A 19,511-nucleotide genomic window follows, 5' to 3' on the forward strand; every position below is an offset into this window, starting at 1 on the left:
TCATAGCATGAAGGGCGTGGGAGACGCCTGATACAGTGGAACCGGTCCCCCGCAGACCCAACAAATATATCACGGCCCCTCAAGACAAAAGCTTTCTTACTAAAGGAGTTCCAGTGGATACTATGGTGGTGGCGGCAGCCACTAAGAAGGAAATGTCCGAATCATCTTCCTCTGTTCATCCTCCTAATAAGGATTCTAGGACGATGGACAGGTATGGGAAGCGCGTGTTTAGTTCTGCGACTTTTTCCATGCGATCGCTGAGCTACCTTACGCATTTCACGCGTCTACAGAGAGATCTCCTCAAGGAACTGGGAGATACTCTCCAAGGTAATACAGATGCTGCTATCTCCGAGAAAGTGACAGCACAGCTTAACACCCTCAATTCCATAGTTAACTCGTCCATGAGGCTCATTTCTTATACAGCCGAAGGTTCGAGTAGAGCGGCAGCCTCAGCAATTGCTCTGAGGAGACCATCCTGGTTGCGCCTATGCTCCTTTGCGGAAGCCTTCAAGTCTTCCTTTACTAATGCCCCTTTTGATGGTGCCTCACTGTTTGGTCCCAAAGTAAAGGAGACTCACTAGGTGCAAGCAAGAAGGGAAAACCCTGTCTGCCATAGCGGTCTGTTTTTCCGCCCCATCTAGACCATACCCCAAAGGGCAAAGAGGTGGGAAAATGTGGTTCCGAAAGACTCAGGGATCCTTTCAGCCCACACAGAGTGATGCCCCCTCCAGAGGCAGAGGAGGGGGAAGAAATGGAAGACGCCGCCCAGGCGGCAGAGGGGGTCCACAGAATCAGGGCGACAGAGATACTCTCTCTGGCAAGCCCTTCCAGCACTCCTGAGTGGAGGCCCAGCTGTCCTGCTCTGGAGGCAGTCGGGGGTCACTTGGCTTTATACCCAGAGGCCTGGCTAAATTTGACATCGGATTCTTGGGTAAAAAGCATAGTTACCAGAGGTTACAACATCTCATTTGTAAAAGTTCCCCCTTTTAGTTAAATTACATTTTATTTCTTGGCACCCTTTCTTTTTAATTTATTCAAAACATCTATTTTTCACTAATACAGAGGTTATGGAAAACAGAAAACATTACACAGTGGCCATATCAGCACACGCAACAGTAGTACAACGCTTACATGAGTAATGGACAAGGAAATGATTAATGCTTTTGCTAATTTCTCAGAAAAAAGTACCACGTTCTTTCAAAACCATACTGTGATGCTATCAATTTATACAACACACACACAACTTTGTGGAAGCCAGAGAAAGAATATGTTACCTGTATTCTGGACTGTGAATTATGCAAGGTCCAGTGTTCTTCATTATGGTATATTGGGTATGCTGCTTTGAGGTACACAAAGATGTCTCCTAGTTACCGTTTCTGCCGAATCTGACTAGAGTTAACAGGTAGAAGGAAACAAGGTGAAGTGTTATGTGAGCTTTTTGACAATTACATACCTCTTTAAATGTTCCTTGGGTGACTATCAGCTTGTAAACCATATACGATGGAACACAAATAAAAGATGATGTGCCAATGCAGTAACCCAACACGGTGGTCCAGTACGGGTATTCATAATCAAAAAGACGAAGGGAGGGGGGACTGGACAAGAAACTGCCAATGATGAACTGTTGATGAAACAAAAGTTAAGAGATTAAGTTTGCACAGAACCATTTAAAAAGAATCAAATAAAATCAAGTAAAAGATAATGCATAGATAACATTCACTCACATTGTTCTTCCAACTAGTATTTACTTATCTATTGCTTCATTATCAGGAAATACCTGCTAGATGTAATTGCTTGTTTTGAGGGAGGCACAGAATCTTGTCTGACTGCAGTTCTGTTATGATTAAGTGAACTCCTTCAGCTCGGAGCAGTGCTAGCTGCTCCAAGTCACACACTTGCAAAATAGTGATGATGCAGAACAATCTGCTGAACCTTCCAGCACTGCAGGGAATTCTGACTATCCTAACTGCAACAAATGTTAGCCTGTCTTTCTGAAAGCAGTCTTACAGTGCAGATAATACTGCGCTAACCAGTAAATACACTCCAAATTCTGTAAATGCATTCACTTTTTAGTAGTCTTACATTCTGACAATGTCTAGAATACTATATTACCAAATAAATGTACTCTAAATGGTTGAATGTGTTCTGTTTTCTATTCTTTAAATGCACCATTTATATGCAGGTGTTGAAATGATTTTGACATCCATTTCCCTTTATCACTCGTATGGAAAGGCATGTAGCAAAGCATCCACATGAGAAAAAAGGATACACCTTACATCAATGGAATTTAGAGTGGTAAGTTTACTGAAGGAAGTTTTTTTTTCCTCCTAGGTCATTTATCTCCTTGAGCCTGACAGCCATCAAGCCCCCCCAATAGTTCATCCCATTTGTTCCACTGCACTGGGGGAGTTATCCATCAGGTTTACTAAGATGAGAGCCATTATACAAGCAGTCCCAAGGGTGTTTTGTGCCATTACCAGCATCCTGGCTGTGAGGACATTTGTAATGTTTAACTTCCTCTAGGTAGGGGGATTAGCTCCCTGTATCGCTGTGGAGATGCACAATGCCTTCTCCTTCTGAGTGCATCCTCCTATCACTCTCTGTGAAAGTTATCACCAAGTGGTGGCTTGGTATACAGAATGCTCACCTCCAGGATATGCAATTGTGTTGCTACCCCTCCTTTGAGAGTCTGCATCATAATACATGCTGTTCCTTTTCCCTGCCAGCTCCACCAAGCACCTGAGCTGCTAATCAGCTCAACTTACCTGGGCCATAGTCAGGGCTTTATCCATCTATGCAGTGAGAGCTGGCTTACTGGAAGAATGTTGTAAAAATCAAATAAATGTATCTAATGTTTTTTGTCACTATGTACTTTACAGCTTCAGCTTTGTCTGATGCATATTTGTGAGTCTCTTGAAAAGCATTGATTATGCTTCCAAGGTTACCTTGGTCAGGCTGGTTAATTTTATTTTCTGATCTGTTTTCACCTTGCCAGGCTACTGCCTTTTGCAACCCATAGCACAATATGACAACTACATAGGTGTAGCACTCAACTCATATTAAAATAATATATTATTAACTTCTCTCCCATCCCATCCTCCCGCAGTGCTTCCTTGCAACCAGTTTGTCTGCTGCAACTGAAACAAGGATTAAACATGTTTTTGTAGAATTATTCTTCTAATCTCATGCATTACAATCTTTATTTACAGATATCAATGTGTTTAACTTGAATTTCGACAAGTTAAGCTCACCAGGAGGAAGACAGGAACGATAGCTACCCAACACAGCTGCCAGTACCACCCAGGGCTAAAGCCAAGCATTTCCTTAACATCTCTACAAAAGCGACGAATACCTGAAGGAAAAGGAACAAAGAGATGATTGCAACACCACAGCACTGAAATGAAAAAAAAACAGCATCAAAATATATTATCATAGCATCCATCTGAAAATAGGACAATTTGATTCTTGAACACAAAACTCTTGATTCATACAAATGGTTAAAATATGGAAAGTGCAAATTGCAGCTATCCTCAGTATATACTGTGCATTCATATTCAGACCTAAAAATGTAGATAACAGCAGATACGTATTTCCTTGCCTGACAGTTCTCTTTTCCACCCCCAAAAGTTACCCACTATTTGGATGTCGCTATAGTCTTCAGGATTCCTCTTACTGTTACTTGCAAAATCTACTGCATCCATTTCATTTTTATGTCTGATAAGTAAAGTTGTCCATTCAATATCTACCAGAAGGTACTTCCATGTATATAATATATCAGGTAGCACTTTTAAAAGACAATAAACAAGGCTTTACATCTTGTTTCAAACACCTTTGTGTAATGACATCATGAACTCCATAGAGACTTTAAGAAAATTAAGGGCAGTACTGAATTAGCTGACCAAAATGTAATACAATATGTTATTTTTATGAACGCACTATTACTAATACTCCCTCATCTTGTTCAATGTAAGCAAGTTTAGCATGAAGAGCATTGCTGTGTATTAACTTTAACTATTTAAATACGTACCAGCCCTGAGCTGGAAAGTGGCTGGGATAGTCTCCCCAATGGAGTAGTCCTTGCAATCTAAGGACCACTTACAATTGACCACTGTCCCTTGTCTTGAACAATAGATTACACTGGATAAACTAGTTGCTTAGTCTTCCTAGCATCCTGATTTCTGTATTCAGTAAATGAAAGAAAACCTGTTCTAGTTCTGGCTATAAACTGATTGGTCTCTGTAATAATTGACCTGAGGGTATGAAGCCTGCTACGCTCAGCTTGGCTTTTCTCTCCCTCCCCTACCCCCAATTCCCACCTACCTCCTCCTACTCTACATTATACCTCCCACATACACATTTCACCTGTGATAGCTATTCCCTAACCCTCAACAAATAACCTTGCTACTATTATACAAACACTCCTGTTTGTATTTTCCTATTTCCCTATTTTCATTTAACATTTAGCATTATTTACAACAACCTTTCCCCCTCCTATTCTGCTTTGCACTATATCCCTTTATACTCAGACCCCTTCCCAACAGTACCTATTTATCATTCATTTCAACTTCTACTTTCCCAAATAACCCCTTACCACTTCCTATCTTAACCACATCTTCATACTCTATTCTTTCAAACCCCTCTATTTCTCACTTTTCAGAAACATAAGACAGGTTACCAGGACAACCTAACTCTCTCCCGTCATAGAAAATATTTCCTTCCTTCCTACCCACCTTCTATCAGCTTTCAGATTCCACCACCGCTAAATGCAACTTCTTGCTTCCTTCTTGATCCCTACTCCCTGCCATTAATAAAATACAGATCCCTTTACTTAATCATGCTACTCCTCAGCTTATTCTTTATTCTTCTCCTCCTACTGAGCCATCTCATGACACAATAATGGTGCTCAATATCTGTCCAACTCTGTCCCAACCACTTATCCATACTTCCTCCCTAAACTCTCCACACTCTGTACCAAACCTATTTAATGATGCCTCTCAACTTTATCCCAAATATAGACTGATAAAACTCCATTTCAGCTCACATAAAAATAAAATTAAGTGGAAAAATACGCTTCAAAAACAAGAATCAATAATACTCCAGTATACTAAAATCCTCCTAGGAAGAGACATTTGCCCTAATCTTGGCCCCATCTCTCACAACCAGTGTCAACACAGTTCTTTTACACGGATTACTCCAACTCCACAACTATCAACCCCCAACACATTTGGTAATTGAACTTTTACTGTCATAAGTATTAGAGGGGTAAGAAATAAAATTTCTGAACTACATGCCTGGATTACCTGACACAAGCCTGATGTTCTCTGTAACTGAAACTTGGCTTAAAACCAGCATAAACAACTCTAAAATGACACCCAGCAGCTATAACATCATCTGTAATGACTGTTTAAAGAGGAATGGTGGTGGCATTGCTTTAATATTTCCCAACAACTACCACATTTACCCCTACAACAAATGAATACCAGAATTCATTTCAGCAGAGCTTCTTGTAACGTTCCTGAAAAAAAAATGTAAACAAATATTTGTTGCTGTCTTTTACATCCCTCCTGGCAACAATACAGCTACACGAGAAGATATCCCACATTGAATATCCATAACAATTCAACAAGAAATAAATACTACTAGGTGATATCAGTATCAGTTGGTTGGACATAATCTCTAACTTTCCTACATCTCGCACTAACCTGTACAGTTTCACACAATTAATTAATAGCCCCACACTTTATAGCAAGACTTCAAATTCTTTAATAGACTAGATCCTAGTATCAGACCCTAGCGAATTCAGCATCATGTCAGACTGTCTCAGTCACCATCTCCTACTCTACATAACCAGATGTCTCACACATCCACTTAAACTGCTTCTATATAAAACAACATGTTATCTATCCAGAAATATTTATTATTACTTTACCGAAACATTCTAAAAATCCCTTCCTTAAATGATGCTGTAAATGAATTCAGTACAACTTTCCTAGATATCCTAAATAACCTTGCACCTCCTAGAAAGAAAAGAATAAAAGCAAATAATGCAACTTGGCCATCCAAAAGAACAGTGCTAAGTCAGGATAGAGAAAAAGCATGTAAAGAATGGCAAAAATATGAAACAACACATCTCGACAACTTCAGAATGCACCGCAACCATGTTAAAAAGCAAATAAATGCTGCTGCACCATGTCTCCACCTTTCAAAAGCTAACTGCTTTTGTTTAATGCAGACATTGATGTTTTATATCTATTTTCTAATAATGCCAGGTGAAAGCCTTACTATGACCAGAAACATTTATGTAATGTTAACCTCTTTAATTTACTTGTTCTCTGCCAATTTGTGTTTTACCAGTAATTCAGTTTATTGTTAACTATGTGACCTCTGTTGTATATACTAATGAAATGTATTCATATTGTACATATTCATCTCTATCTTCATGTTATTGTGGAGCTTTTCTCCCCAGACCTCCACTGAAAATGGTCTCATAACTGCCTAGCGGACTATACTTGTAAGCAAATGCAAATAAATAAAGAAATAAAATGAAGACAAAAAACAAAAACACACTATACTATAACAACTTTCAGAACAATAGTAAACACAATGCCAAAAATTTCTGGTCAGCAATTAAAAAAAAAACTTACACCCCAGCTAAAAATTCAACCCCGACTCCTCTCCCAGTAACTCACCACTTGAGACTGTAATAGAATAGAATTTCATAAATAGTATAGCATCCCTAATCCAGGATTCCTCAACATTTAGGCCCTACCCAGCCCAATAGCCACATATCATCACATCCACTTTCACCTTCAAGCCTGCACACACATCCTATATAAAACTAATCTCAAACAAACTCAAACCATGTTCTATTTCATCTAATAACTTTCTAAGTGAGTACCATAAATAGCTTATAGCATTGCCTATTCTGTCTCAATCCTTAAAAACAGGTCAATCCAGGAATCCCAAGTTTGATCTCTCTGGAAGAAACACATTATCCCCCACACAAAAGAGAAAATTCAACACATATTACTAACTTTAGACCTATAGCAATCTTATATCCCCTCTCCAAAATAGTTGAAAAATGTATTCAAAAACAACTGCTAAACTATTTGCTGCAAGAAGAACTCCAATCCCCTATACAACATGGCTGCCATCCCTCCCACAGTACTAACATGGCTGTCGTCCCTCCCACAGTATTAACATTGCACTTCTAACCTTTATAGACACTGCCAGTTAAGCTAGAGATAACAGCAAGCTGGCTTCCTCCTTATTTCTAGGCTTGTCTAAAGCCTTCAACACAGTTTGTCATAACAAACTTCCACAAATTGTCTTCATTAGATCTATCACAGCCCACCCTTCTGTGTTTCAAAAATAATATGTCTAATAGGTATCAGCCAGTAAAAATGGCACATCACCCTCTTTCCATACCTTCCAGTCACTACTGGTGTACCACAAGGCACTATCCTTGGTCCCCCTCTTCTTTAAGATTCTCACTGACACCCACCGCACATCCACACAACAAGCCTCCCTAATACAACACACAGATCAAGCCACAGTCATATGCACATGTGGCAACTTGGCACACTTTCAAAAAATTACTTAGGAAGTTTTAACAGCCTCTGAAACATGGATTTGTAACTTACAAATCATGCTCAACCCCCCTCTCCAATATTTCTTTTTTTCCCCAAATCTCTCTCTCATAAAAAAACAAAATTTAAAATCCTCTTTATTAATAATGCAACAATTGAAGTAACTTCTCATATCAAATTATTAGGGATGATAGTTTATGATAATCTTAAATTTGACCTGTATACAGAAAATCTAATTTAAAAACACTCATCAGAAATGGGGATTCTTTACACAACCAAAAACGTTTTCATCAAACCAGCTCAGAACCCCTCTGTGAGACCGAACACTGTACTTGTATCATTTGGTACTTATACATAGCCTGCACTAATTCTACCAATGTTTCTGGGAAAACTTAGCAGACAAGACAGGTGGATACTTATCTTAACATCACTATTGGCAAGAGAGGATCTCATATGTGTGAATGGCTCACTAATGTGTCAAAAATGTTTTCTGATCTACTTTTAAAATGACAGAAATATCAGTTTTCATAGTTCTATTTGTAGTTATGGTTTCATAACAACCCACTAATATGATTTACATATAATCTGGGTTTAACAACCTAAAAAATCTCAACCCTATATGTCTGCTGTGATCTCAACATAAAAGCTATCCATAAGCCCAATGGCACTGACTACGACTGAAATGTTTTTTAATTTTCTAGTAAAAGTTTTAGAAAACTATGTCATAATGCCTGCCCACAGCATGCACTTAGTTGGCGATTTTAGATGTAAAGGAATGAGCATAGCTTTATCTTCTTATAATGTTTATCACTATATGAGTCTAAATTGAGGAGTCAAGCATAAATCCCGTGACTCCAAAAATCTTACCCCTTGATACACACACACACACACACACACACACACACACACACACACACACACATTTTATTGCTGCTGCATTGATAAGATAAATATGTACAAATATACTCTTGGCAGTAGTTACATTTGCAGAGGGATGGCAAATCATACAATTCATCATGTGGAAACTAGATATAATGCAGAATTTCAGATTGTGCCAATATACTTCTGATTCTGTGTTTTATGAATTTGCATGAAAGAGAAAAGCAAATGTGCATATTTGATGTGTAATGCACCTAAAGACATTTGCGGAAATGATGTTGTGAAATTATAATGAAGTAACACTCAGAAAATCAAAACTTAGGTTGTGTTTTCACTATCTTTATAAAATAACAAATATTATTTTTATCTATTTGCATTCACATTCTGTCACTATCAAATTTTCCCATTCTAAAAAGATGCACCTTCTCTGACAATGAAAATATGACATAAAATGCCCACAAAAAAGCAGTAAAGATAGCTAATTCCCACACATCCATCTCAATCTCCATTCGAGCATGCTCACTCACAAACACACACACATGCTCACATACATATACATTTACAGGGTAATGTCAGGCTAGAACAAAGGTTGTTTAACTGTGGGCAAACAACAGCAGAGATTACTGTCATTCATCCATGGACTGCTTCTGTGACCAACAATTATAGCCACTTTATTGACTGTGCACAACTCAGATTTCTTATTGCAATGAAATGAAAGCAAGCAAATAATTATATTGCCAAAATAATATTTTTTAATTTGTTTAATTTAAACACACACGTGCCCTGCCAAGTTAGATCAGTGGCTTTTTAAGGGATGAAAGGAAAGCAAGATTGACCACTTTCATTCACAGATGGTCTCTGTACCTACCAGTTATAGACACTTAATTGACTGTGTACACTCAGAAGTCTTAATGATGCAAAATAAATAATAATGGCCACAGTACGGTTTTTCAACATATTTTACAGAAACATGATTTGATCTGCTAAGACAGATCAAAGATTCTTTAACTGTGATCAAACAAGTTGCCCAACAGCTATCTTACTGTTCTTTACAACACTTCATAACCACACATCTCCAGCAGTCAAACCACATGTTATACACTTGCTAAAAACACTTCTTCCAAATCCCTGTATGAAATCATTGATGCCTCTCAGCAATGGAGTTTAATGCCTAGGGAACGACACCCATTTTGCTCATACCAGCCCCTGTCCCTCACCTTCAAGTGCTCTAAGGCCAGCTGTGTGGGTAAAAAGGGCCATTCTAAAATACTTGAACTGTACCTTCCTGAGTGGAGCTCTGACACTTTGAATTGCACTTTAGAGTAACAAAGAAATAGAAAAAAATGCTACAATGCCAAAATATTTTTTTTTAAATACTATATTCTAATATCCTGCTTTGCATCTTATAAGAAGGATTAGACATTATAAAATAACAAATATTATTTTTATCTATTTGCATTCACATTCTGTCACTATCAAATTAGTGCTATTCTGAAATACTCAGACTGTTTGACTGGACCCATGGCATTGATGTATTCTAAACTAGAGATGCAACAGTTTGTATGACACTTTGTAGCAATTGAGAATTAATATATAATATCATTTAAAAACAAGCACACTTAGCAATAAAGCACTATAGGAGTGGACCTGTGACATAAAAGATCAAAATTTAACACTATACTTTTGCATTAAAGACATACTGTCAGCAAAAGTGTGTTACTGTGCACTGGCAAGGCCAATTCTAAGATGCCTGACTGGAAAGACGACTTCCCACCTGGAGCTGTGACATTTGTATTGCACTTTATAGCAGTTGAGATGTACCATCTCTTGTTTTAGTTGAGTGTTTCTGTCACATCCTGTCTCTATCTTTTTCAAGAATACCCATCTCTACCTTCTTAAAGATGGTATAAATGCCATTTAAGTCAGTTTCTGCATGGCTTCTGGTAAAGGCCATAGACCATTCTGTTGCCCTAATCACAACTCAGGTGCTTCTGTCATGTCTATCTATTTGTAAAGATGGGATCTTCACAACAGCACATAAAACTTTAGGTGAAATCTTACCTAATATTTACAAACTGGATGGCAACATCTTGTTTTCAGTTAGTGTTGCTTCTTCCTTTCCCATGTATTCCAGTATTCCACAGACCTTCTATGCTGTTTTTCTATATTGCTTATCTGATAAAACTGCACTGCACTTTATATAGTGCATCGAGTTACTAAGGAGAAAATTTGGCAAGTTACATGATTGCACATAGTCCTTACTTGATTTCAGTGTCTGAGTTTCCATATTTTATACTTGATCTTAGCTAAAAGGCAGTCACTATACTAAAAGTGGCATAAACAAAGTGGAGAAAGTGCAGAAGGGGGGGTAACCTCAGTGATGTATCGATTACCTTACAGGACTTATAACGGCATTGTAAATCATTTCAGCAAACACAAAGAATTAGGATTAGATCACTGATCCTAATCAGAGTGCTATGTTTGTAATGCATGGATGTCAATAAATTCACTATGACAGTGGAAAGAAGTGAAGTTTTTACTTCTGTGATGTATTTGTGCATATCAGGTACATGTTTCACACTCTTTTGTGTTGCAACAAGTAACAGACAATTATCTTATTGTGAACCTTTCTTAAATTATTTTTAAGAGGTTCTCTTTCTTTGTCCAAATTTAACTTTATTATACAGCATATTGGCTAATGCTGCGGTGGTGGTGCTGCAGTAGCATTGTCGCCTCACAGTAAGACACTGTCCTGTTCGATTCTCAGCTAAAGCGTCTTCTGCATGGAGATGTGTGAATGGGCGTACCTTCATTGAAGGTTGTGCATCAGGGCTGGCAAGTCGGTACGTAAAATTCTACTGCCAATCATTAGCGGACCGGAGTTCCGCTGTGGCGACCCCTAACCGGGAAAAGCCGAAAGATACAACATACAGCATATTGGCTAATCATAAGTAAAGATAATAAAATAAAGAAACAGAAAATAAACTACATTAAAAGTTAACATTGTATCATTACAATTGCTCAGTCTGTTTATACATGTCTATGCTGGTTCTACTATGGAACCTCAAATGTGAGAACTCTGAGGAACATGCCTCTCAACCTCTTACAACACGAAATCTGGAAAAAAACAAATAAAAGTGGAACAAAGGCCCAAAAATAGGGACAATTTTTAAATATTGCTCTTACAACTTAAAAGTTGATAGAATAACAGGTTTTGCATTTGCATGAATTTTCGGAAGGGTGTGAAGTGTCATTGTTTTCTAACTTCAGTCCTTAATGAATAGACACTAATTTGCCAGAAAACCACAATTTTATGAAAAATGGACCAAAAAATATGAGGAAAAAATCTGTACATTCTGAGAAAATCTGTACACTTGAGAGGTATGCAGAGGAACCAAAACACTGAAAATGAATGTCCAAAAACACAGAAGATCAAAAAATTAAACTGCACATACTTTTTTTTGCCTATGAGAGACAACCCCCAACTTACATATACTAACTCCTTTGTAACACCAATTCAAAGAAGGGTGAAATTAAAGGACTAGCTTACTCTGTACACTTAGAAATCACAACTGAATTATTCTGGTACAAAACAGAGATTGTTGGGTTCCTCGGTGTCTTGCGCTTTGGGTGATTGATCCTCTGGGAATTTCATCTCAGTCACATGTTAAAATGCCATCTTTACTAGTAAGTCGCTTAGGATGGTAGGGTGCCTACATATAGTTATTTTAAATGCTTGAGTAGGAGAGTCTTAAACATGTAAATCATCTTACAATAATATTTAGTGCCATTCAGAGTATGCGTAACTCTGAAGTGCATTATTGCCGAGCAGCACAACTCAGAGTGAGCTGCACGGATGGGCAGCTTTCCATAAATACCATCTTTTGGTTTGGCCATAAACCTAAGATTAAATAAGATACAGATAACTATGGGTTAGCTAAACACACAGAGTATACAGCTATAAACAGTTACTGTACTACACAGCAGGATAATCCCTTAATGCCTTCTTCCTGGCCTACTGAAGGAAGTCTGACATTGAAAATACCTCACATATTTGACTATACTGGAACCCCATTGAAAAACAGTAAACCAGTTAATTAATTAAAAAATTTAAGCACTATAGATGCCTCACTAAACTCCAAAGTGATTATATGAAATTCAATATTTCAAGCACAGAGCTATAGAAAATTCATTTCATACAGCAGTTCTTAGAAGTCATTTCTATTACTTAGCACTTTTATTTATTTATTGATTTATATGAATTTCTGACTGAGCTTGCGCCCTTTTTCAGTAGAGGCCCAGGGGAGAAAAGCTCCACAAAGTATTACATACACCATAAAAATGTTTACAAACAGTACAGTATACATGAGGTAATATAAACATGCATTATAATGCTTGAGTTCCCACTTGTAGCATTAGAGTTTAAAAGGTGTTATTTACAAAAAAGGCAATAAAACAATATGTTAAAGTCATTCGTATATCTCCAATACATAAGGAATGCACCATTTAGAGTGGAAGTAATGACAATTAACTCAGAGTTTAAGATAAGAGTACAGAAAGTACTGTATATCACATCTTAGCTCTTACAGGCAACAGCATGTACATCAGTAATCAGAAGCAGAGGGGAAGTTGAATATGAGTAGTAGAGAAATTTAATGAAAAAAAGACGTTAGGTGTTAGAGTTCTGTGGCTAGAATTATGTATGAATTCTAAAGGAGCTGTATGCAAAGGGGTCAGGTGATTAAGTTCACAGTGGTTGTGTACAGGAGCAAGTCCAGGTATTTGTGAAGTGGGCATTTAGGGTGATTTTAAATAGGTGGGGCTTTGTGATAGATCTGATTGTTAAAGGTAGCTTCTTCCAGTGGATAGAGGGAAGATAGTTGTAGAGGGATTCACCAATTGATTTTTTAGGTTTGTAGATGTCAAGGAGGTTTTGGCTGGTGCTTTTAAGTTTTCTGGTTGGGAAGTAGTAATTTAAGATGTTGGAAATGTTAGGGCATAAGGAGGGTTTGTAGAGGATGGAGTGGATAATATTAAGTCGATAGAAAAGAAGTTGATTGGGGATCTCAAGCCATTTCAGTGTTTTTAAGGCCAGGTAGTGATGGGATTTAGGTTGAGAGTTGGCAGCGAATCTAGCTATTTTGTGATTTGTATTTTCGATCTTATTCAGTAGTATTGCCTGTAGGTTAGTGAGGATTTGAGAGCCATAGAAGAGAGAGGGTAGGAGATAAGCAAGAGAGAGTAACCGTCTTGCATCTGGTGTGAGATATCTTTTGTTACGGTACAGTAAGCCAAGCTTTTGGTTAGTAGTTTTGATACAGTAATTTATATGAAGGTTGAACTTTAGATTATCATCAGTTATGACCCCTAGTAGTTTGGTATGGGATTCAACATTGATGGTGGTGTTGTCTAACGAGGTGATAGTGAAGGCTGAGGTGTTATGAGAGTGTGATTTAGGCAGAAATAGAAGTAGTTTAGTTTTCTTAACACTGAGTATTAGCTGGTTATTGGTTATCCAGGTCTCAATATTTGTGAAAGTTTGCTGGGTTTTGGAAAGCAGGTCTGAGAAATAATCAGAGGAGGTGATGACTGTAGAATCATCCACATATTGGATAAGAGTTGAGTTGGGGCAGGATTTATAAAGATTATTAGTAAAAATGTTGAATAGAAGAGGTCCTAAGATGGAGCCTTGGGGAACTCTTTTCATTATTTATCAATGACCTCCATCTAGCACTCCCACAAGCCACCTGCATTCAATATGCAAACGATTCTACCCTAGTATGCTCAGCAAACTCCCCTTCAGAACTACACTCTCTAACCCAAGATGTATTTAACATAGTAGAAACATGGTTTACTAAGAGATGCCTCCTTCTCAATGCTAAAAAAACTAAGCTCCTCCTCTTTACACCCACCAATAAAACCTTACCCATTGATTTCTCTGTGTCCTCCAATAACAGCACTATCATACTTCCTGATACAACCACCAAACTGCTCGGAATAACTATTGACAATCACCTTACTTTTGATACCCACATAAATAACACTATCAAAACTGTCAATAGAAAAATTGGTTCCTTATACAGGATCAAACCTTTCCTCACCCCTTAGCCAGAACTAAAATTGCTCACTCTCACTTAATATCAACTCTGCTGTACGCTTCGCCCATATATACTAACCTAAAGAAAAATAATCTTACCAAACTAACAAATTCTTATAATAACATTGCCAGATTTGCAACTGGCAATCCCTTTAGAACCCACCACCGTTTGAATCTAAGGCAACTAGGCTGGCTGGAACTTCAAAACCAACTGATAGTATCCCAACTCACCATTGCCCACAAGATCTTCTACCAACCCAACAACACTCTTATACTCTCCAATCTCATCCTCCAGTACAAAAATCTTAACTCCCTGTGCTCTTCCAACAAACTCCTTGCCTGCATATGCAAGTCTAACAACCTGGCTGGAGACTCTCTTTTTTCTAACACAGTTGGAAAAATCTGGAACCTACTGCCAAATGAACTAACATTACTTTCTTCCTTGCCTCTATTTAAACACAACCTCAAAAAACACCTAAATTCTCACTGGCTATGCCCCTGCAGCAATCCTGACTAATCTTCTTCCTCTCTTCTTCTTTTTCTAATTTCACCTCCTGCTACTTCTTATTTCTACTACTCTTACTTCAACTACTTATACTCTAAATTGATTCTTACATGCTCACTCCTTGTTTGACTTACTAACTGTTGTTCCTAATTTGATATGCCTAAAGAGTAATTCCTACTCTATATTATTACTACTTCCTACAAGGCATACTTTTTAATTTTAAACATTATTTACTTGTAATTTTTATTTTTATTTTTATTTTAATCCCTGTGGATGATTTTCTAAGTTGTATAACTGCCGGAGCTTTTCTCCCCGGGCCTCTACTGAAAATGGAAATATATCCAGTTAGACTAGCCTGGTTAACAAATGTAAAATAAATAAATAAATAAATAAATAAATAAATAAATAAACACCTGTGGTGACTGGCAGAGGAAGGGACAGTGTAGAAAGCCATCTAACAGATTGTTGCCTGTTGGACAGGTAGCTGCTGAAGCAAGAGATAGAAGTTAATCTGTCCCCATCCACTGTAAGTTTAGAAATGAGCACAGGATGAGCCACAGTCCCTCTATTCAGTCACATACAGACTGCTCAGAGGTGACCTGTGTCTGGCATGGGAAGCCATTTCAGACCCAGCCTTGATGGAATTGTTGCATATCCGTAAGACAAACTCCACTCACGCAACCCACACGCAAGGCCTTAACCTAGTCTGTGACATTAATAGAACTTATTGGTGGGATAGATTTGTGTCTCAAAGACTCCCCCATCTGTGGAATAGACTCCCTCTCCATGTCAAGAAGAGTACCTCTCTAGCCCTCTTTAAGAGAAACCTGGATGACTGGATGTGAAACAGAAAATATACCCCTGGGATCCCACCTGTGTCCCTGCTGGACAGGGGAAACAGCTGCTGACTTTGAGGGAACATGGGTGAAATTCCTGGCTAGACTTATAAAGGCCTCCGGTTCAATAGTCTAGTATCATCCTAAGAACCTATGAATCTATTGAATGCCTTGGATAAGTCCAGGAATAGGCAAGAGACTAGTTTTTTATCATATCTGGATTGCGCAACTGAATTGTTAAAAGCAATAAGAGTGGTGGAACTACTATGTTCAGTCAAAAACCATGCTGGTGGGTGTTAAAAGGTTTTCAAGTAATATATGGTGTAATAACTGTGCATGGATGCATTTTTCCATGAGTTTTGAAAATGAAGAGAGAATAGCTATAGGCCTAAAATTGGAAATTTCTGTAGATGTTCCTCGTTTATGGATAGAGATAGTAAAGAATTTTTTTTCCAGGTGGCTGGAACAGTAGATTCAGACAGTGAGCAGTTTATCAGAATAGAAATGGGGTATGTAATGGAATAGGTGGCTATTTTAAGGAAGTATGGTGGCAAGTTGTCAGCAGATGGAGAACATGGCTTTAGGTTCTGGAGAAATGTTTTGCTATAGGCAGTTGATACAAGTCGAAGAGAAAAGGTGTTTTTTGGGGACTGGGGTGTTTTTTAGAGTGAGGGCTAGATTAATCAGAAGCAGGGGTGGAGTTAGGCAGAGATCTGCAGCTAGAAGGCAGTAATTTGCTAATAGTGTTGTTGAAAAATGGAACTGAACTGGGTGGGTAATATCTGTGGGAGAGAGGTTAAGATCAGGGTGGGAGATGGTGGGTTACCTAGATGTAAGATGTGGTTAACTGACTTCCAGAAGTCCCTAGGGTTACTATTGTGATTAGCCGTGGATTGTGAGTAGAAGTTTCTTTCATCAGATACTATCATTTTTTAGTTTTGTTTCTAAGTTCTTTATATTTTTGTACATCTGAAGGAGATTTTGATTTACTCCATTTTTTCCACGCTAGATCTCTGACATGGCTAGAGGAACGAGTGGTGTTGGTAAGCCAAGGGGAGATTTGAGATTTAACTCTTGTTGTTTGAAGAGGGGGAAAGAGTGTTGAGAATATTTAAGAAAGTTGAATTGAAGTGTAGGACAGCATCATTAAGAGGCAGTGAAAAGAGCAAAGACCAGTTAATGGAGGATAGGAGGCTATTTAAGAATTCTGGGTTGAAGTTGGTCAGTTTATGGAAAGTTTTATATTTGTGAGTATTACTAGTGTGGGAGGTTTATCTAAGTACTGGGATAGGTGCATGGTCACTAAGAGAGTCAGATAGGGATTCAGGTTTATGGTATTTATTGGGATGAGATACTAGTAACCAGTCAATAATTAAGTGTGAGTTTGAGAGTTTATTTAGGGGGGTTGGAGTTGAGATAACCTGTGTGAAGCCATAAAGGTTTACACTTTGACAAGGAGAGTCTGTTTTAAAGGCATACCAATTTTTGTTGACATCCCCTATGATGGTTGTTTCTATAATAATGTTATCTGAGAACGAGGATAGTATTTGTTCAAGGAGGGTGATATTATCACCAGGAAGTATGTATACATATTATGAACTGTACTTCAGTTCTGGAAAGACATGTAAACATTTGGCCTTTTGCTCAGCATTTAAAACCATCCTGAAGGCAGGAATTTTAACTAAAGAGGTTTCTGCATTATAATGCTGTTTACAAATGTGTTGTCATTGCAGCTCAATCTTTTTTAATTATTGTACTCAGTTGGTCTTATACATGATGCTTAACTTCTTGGATTGTTATGCCAGTACAACAAATTACTGCAATAGCTGAGCATATTTACGTACTTAATTATTAATTAAGACAATTATGAGAGTTCCAATAGATAATTTGCTTAGGATTTATTATATCTTAGAGAATTTTACGCTGTTTCGTACAGACAGAAAACATATACTGTATGGAAAGGCCAGAGGAGGTGGAGTCTGTACTATGTTAACAAAAGATGGTGCAGGAACTGTGAAATCATTCTATCATACTGCTGTGAGAACTTAAAAGAGTTCTTGTCCATTAAATGTAGACCATTTTACTTGTCCAGGGAGCTGAAAGGGATCAGTGTGACAGTGGTGTATATCTCACCTAGGGCTAATACCACTAACGCTCTAAATAAACTATGCAATCACATGGGTGAGCTGCAGAGCAAATATCATGACTTTGTACACGTGGCAGCTGGTGACTTTAATAAAGCAGATCTGAGAGAAGTACTCTCACACTACCATCAGTATGTGGACATTCCTACAAGGCATGATAATATCCTGGTCAAGGTGTGCATAAATTTAAAGAAAGCTTATAAGGCAGTGCAACTTGCACAAATGGGAAACTCAGGAAATTATACATCTTGCTATCACCAGCTTACAAACCTGCACTGGTTACAGAGAAACCCATGAAGAAACAAAACAGGGTATGGCCCAAGGGGGCTATGGAGGCCCTCCAAGACTGCTTTGAAAGCACCAACTGGGGTATATTCAAGGAGGAAGCCACAGTGAGTCAGCATCTGAACATTGATGAATACACTGAGGTAGTGATGGCATACATTTCAAACTGTGCTTGATGGGGTAACAAATACCAAGAGTATTATTATTAGAGCTAACCAGAAGCCATGGCTCACCCCTATGGTATATGAGCTTCTAAAGGAGAGAAATGCAGCTTACAGGGCTAAGGACAAAGCAGCCCTAAGTGTAGTAAGAGGTAATCTGAGGAGTGGTATAAAGGATGCTAAGAGGGAGTATGGCAGAAAGGTACAGAGCCACTTTGAAGACATGAAGGATGCAAGGAGACTATGGCAAGGTATACAGGAGATCACTGGCTACAAAATCAGGTCAGCACAGTGTGAGGACAGCATCAAATTCCTGGACAGTTTGAACATCTTCTTTGGTAGTCTTGAGGAAAGAAACAACAGGTTGGCACTAAAGCTACCCACTGATAAGAAGGATGCAATACTCAGCTTCAGCACACAGGAGGTAAGAAGATAGCTAAGGAGAGTGAACTCCAGGAAGGCTGCTGGACCAGACAACATACTGGGCAAGGTTTTAAAAGGCTGTGCTGATCAACTATGCACAGTGCTCAAGGAAATATTTAACACCTCTCTTGCCATGGCAAACGTATCCTCATGCTACAAGGAAACTAACATCATCCCAATACCTAAGAAAACCACTCCCTCCAGCCCTAATAACTACAGACCACTCGATCTTACATCCACTGTTATGAAATGTTTTGAATGGCCGATTAAAAAGCATCTTTCATCATGCCTACCTCCTGACTTTGACCCTCTGCAGTGTGCATACAGAGTTAACCAATCCACAGCTGATGCCATATCAGTAGCACTACACATTTCCCTGTTCATAGACTTCAGCTCTGCATTTAATACAGTAGCACCAGTGCAGTTTATAGAAAAATTGGCACATTTAGGAATCAGTAAACATCTCTGTGACTGGATTCTGGGCTTCCTGACTGAGAGACCACAGAGGGTGTGTTCAGGTAAGTACACCTCAAAGTGCATCACAATTAACACCGGGGTTCCACGGGGATGTGTTCTCAGCTCACTGTTATTC

The 19,511-nt window shown here is 38.4% G+C and overlaps 1 protein-coding gene across 1 annotated transcript in view; it reads right to left on the minus strand.

Annotated features, from left to right (window-relative positions):
• The window catches only part of SLC6A4 (solute carrier family 6 member 4), a 726,628-nt gene that overhangs the window by 48,899 nt on the left and 658,218 nt on the right, over positions 1–19,511 (minus strand). The window contains exons 12-13 of the mRNA XM_044054475.1: positions 3,252–3,352; positions 1,454–1,621 (exon numbers count right to left, since the gene is read on the minus strand). Of these exons, the coding sequence (XP_043910410.1) occupies positions 1,454–1,621; positions 3,252–3,352 (269 nt within the window). The remainder of the gene's footprint in view (positions 1–1,453; positions 1,622–3,251; positions 3,353–19,511) is intronic.

The sequence above is a fragment of the Protopterus annectens genome, chromosome 13.part0 (genome assembly GCF_019279795.1).
Source record: "Protopterus annectens isolate FY-2018-M chromosome 13.part0, PAN1.0, whole genome shotgun sequence".
Taxonomy (NCBI): domain Eukaryota; kingdom Metazoa; phylum Chordata; order Ceratodontiformes; family Protopteridae; genus Protopterus; species Protopterus annectens.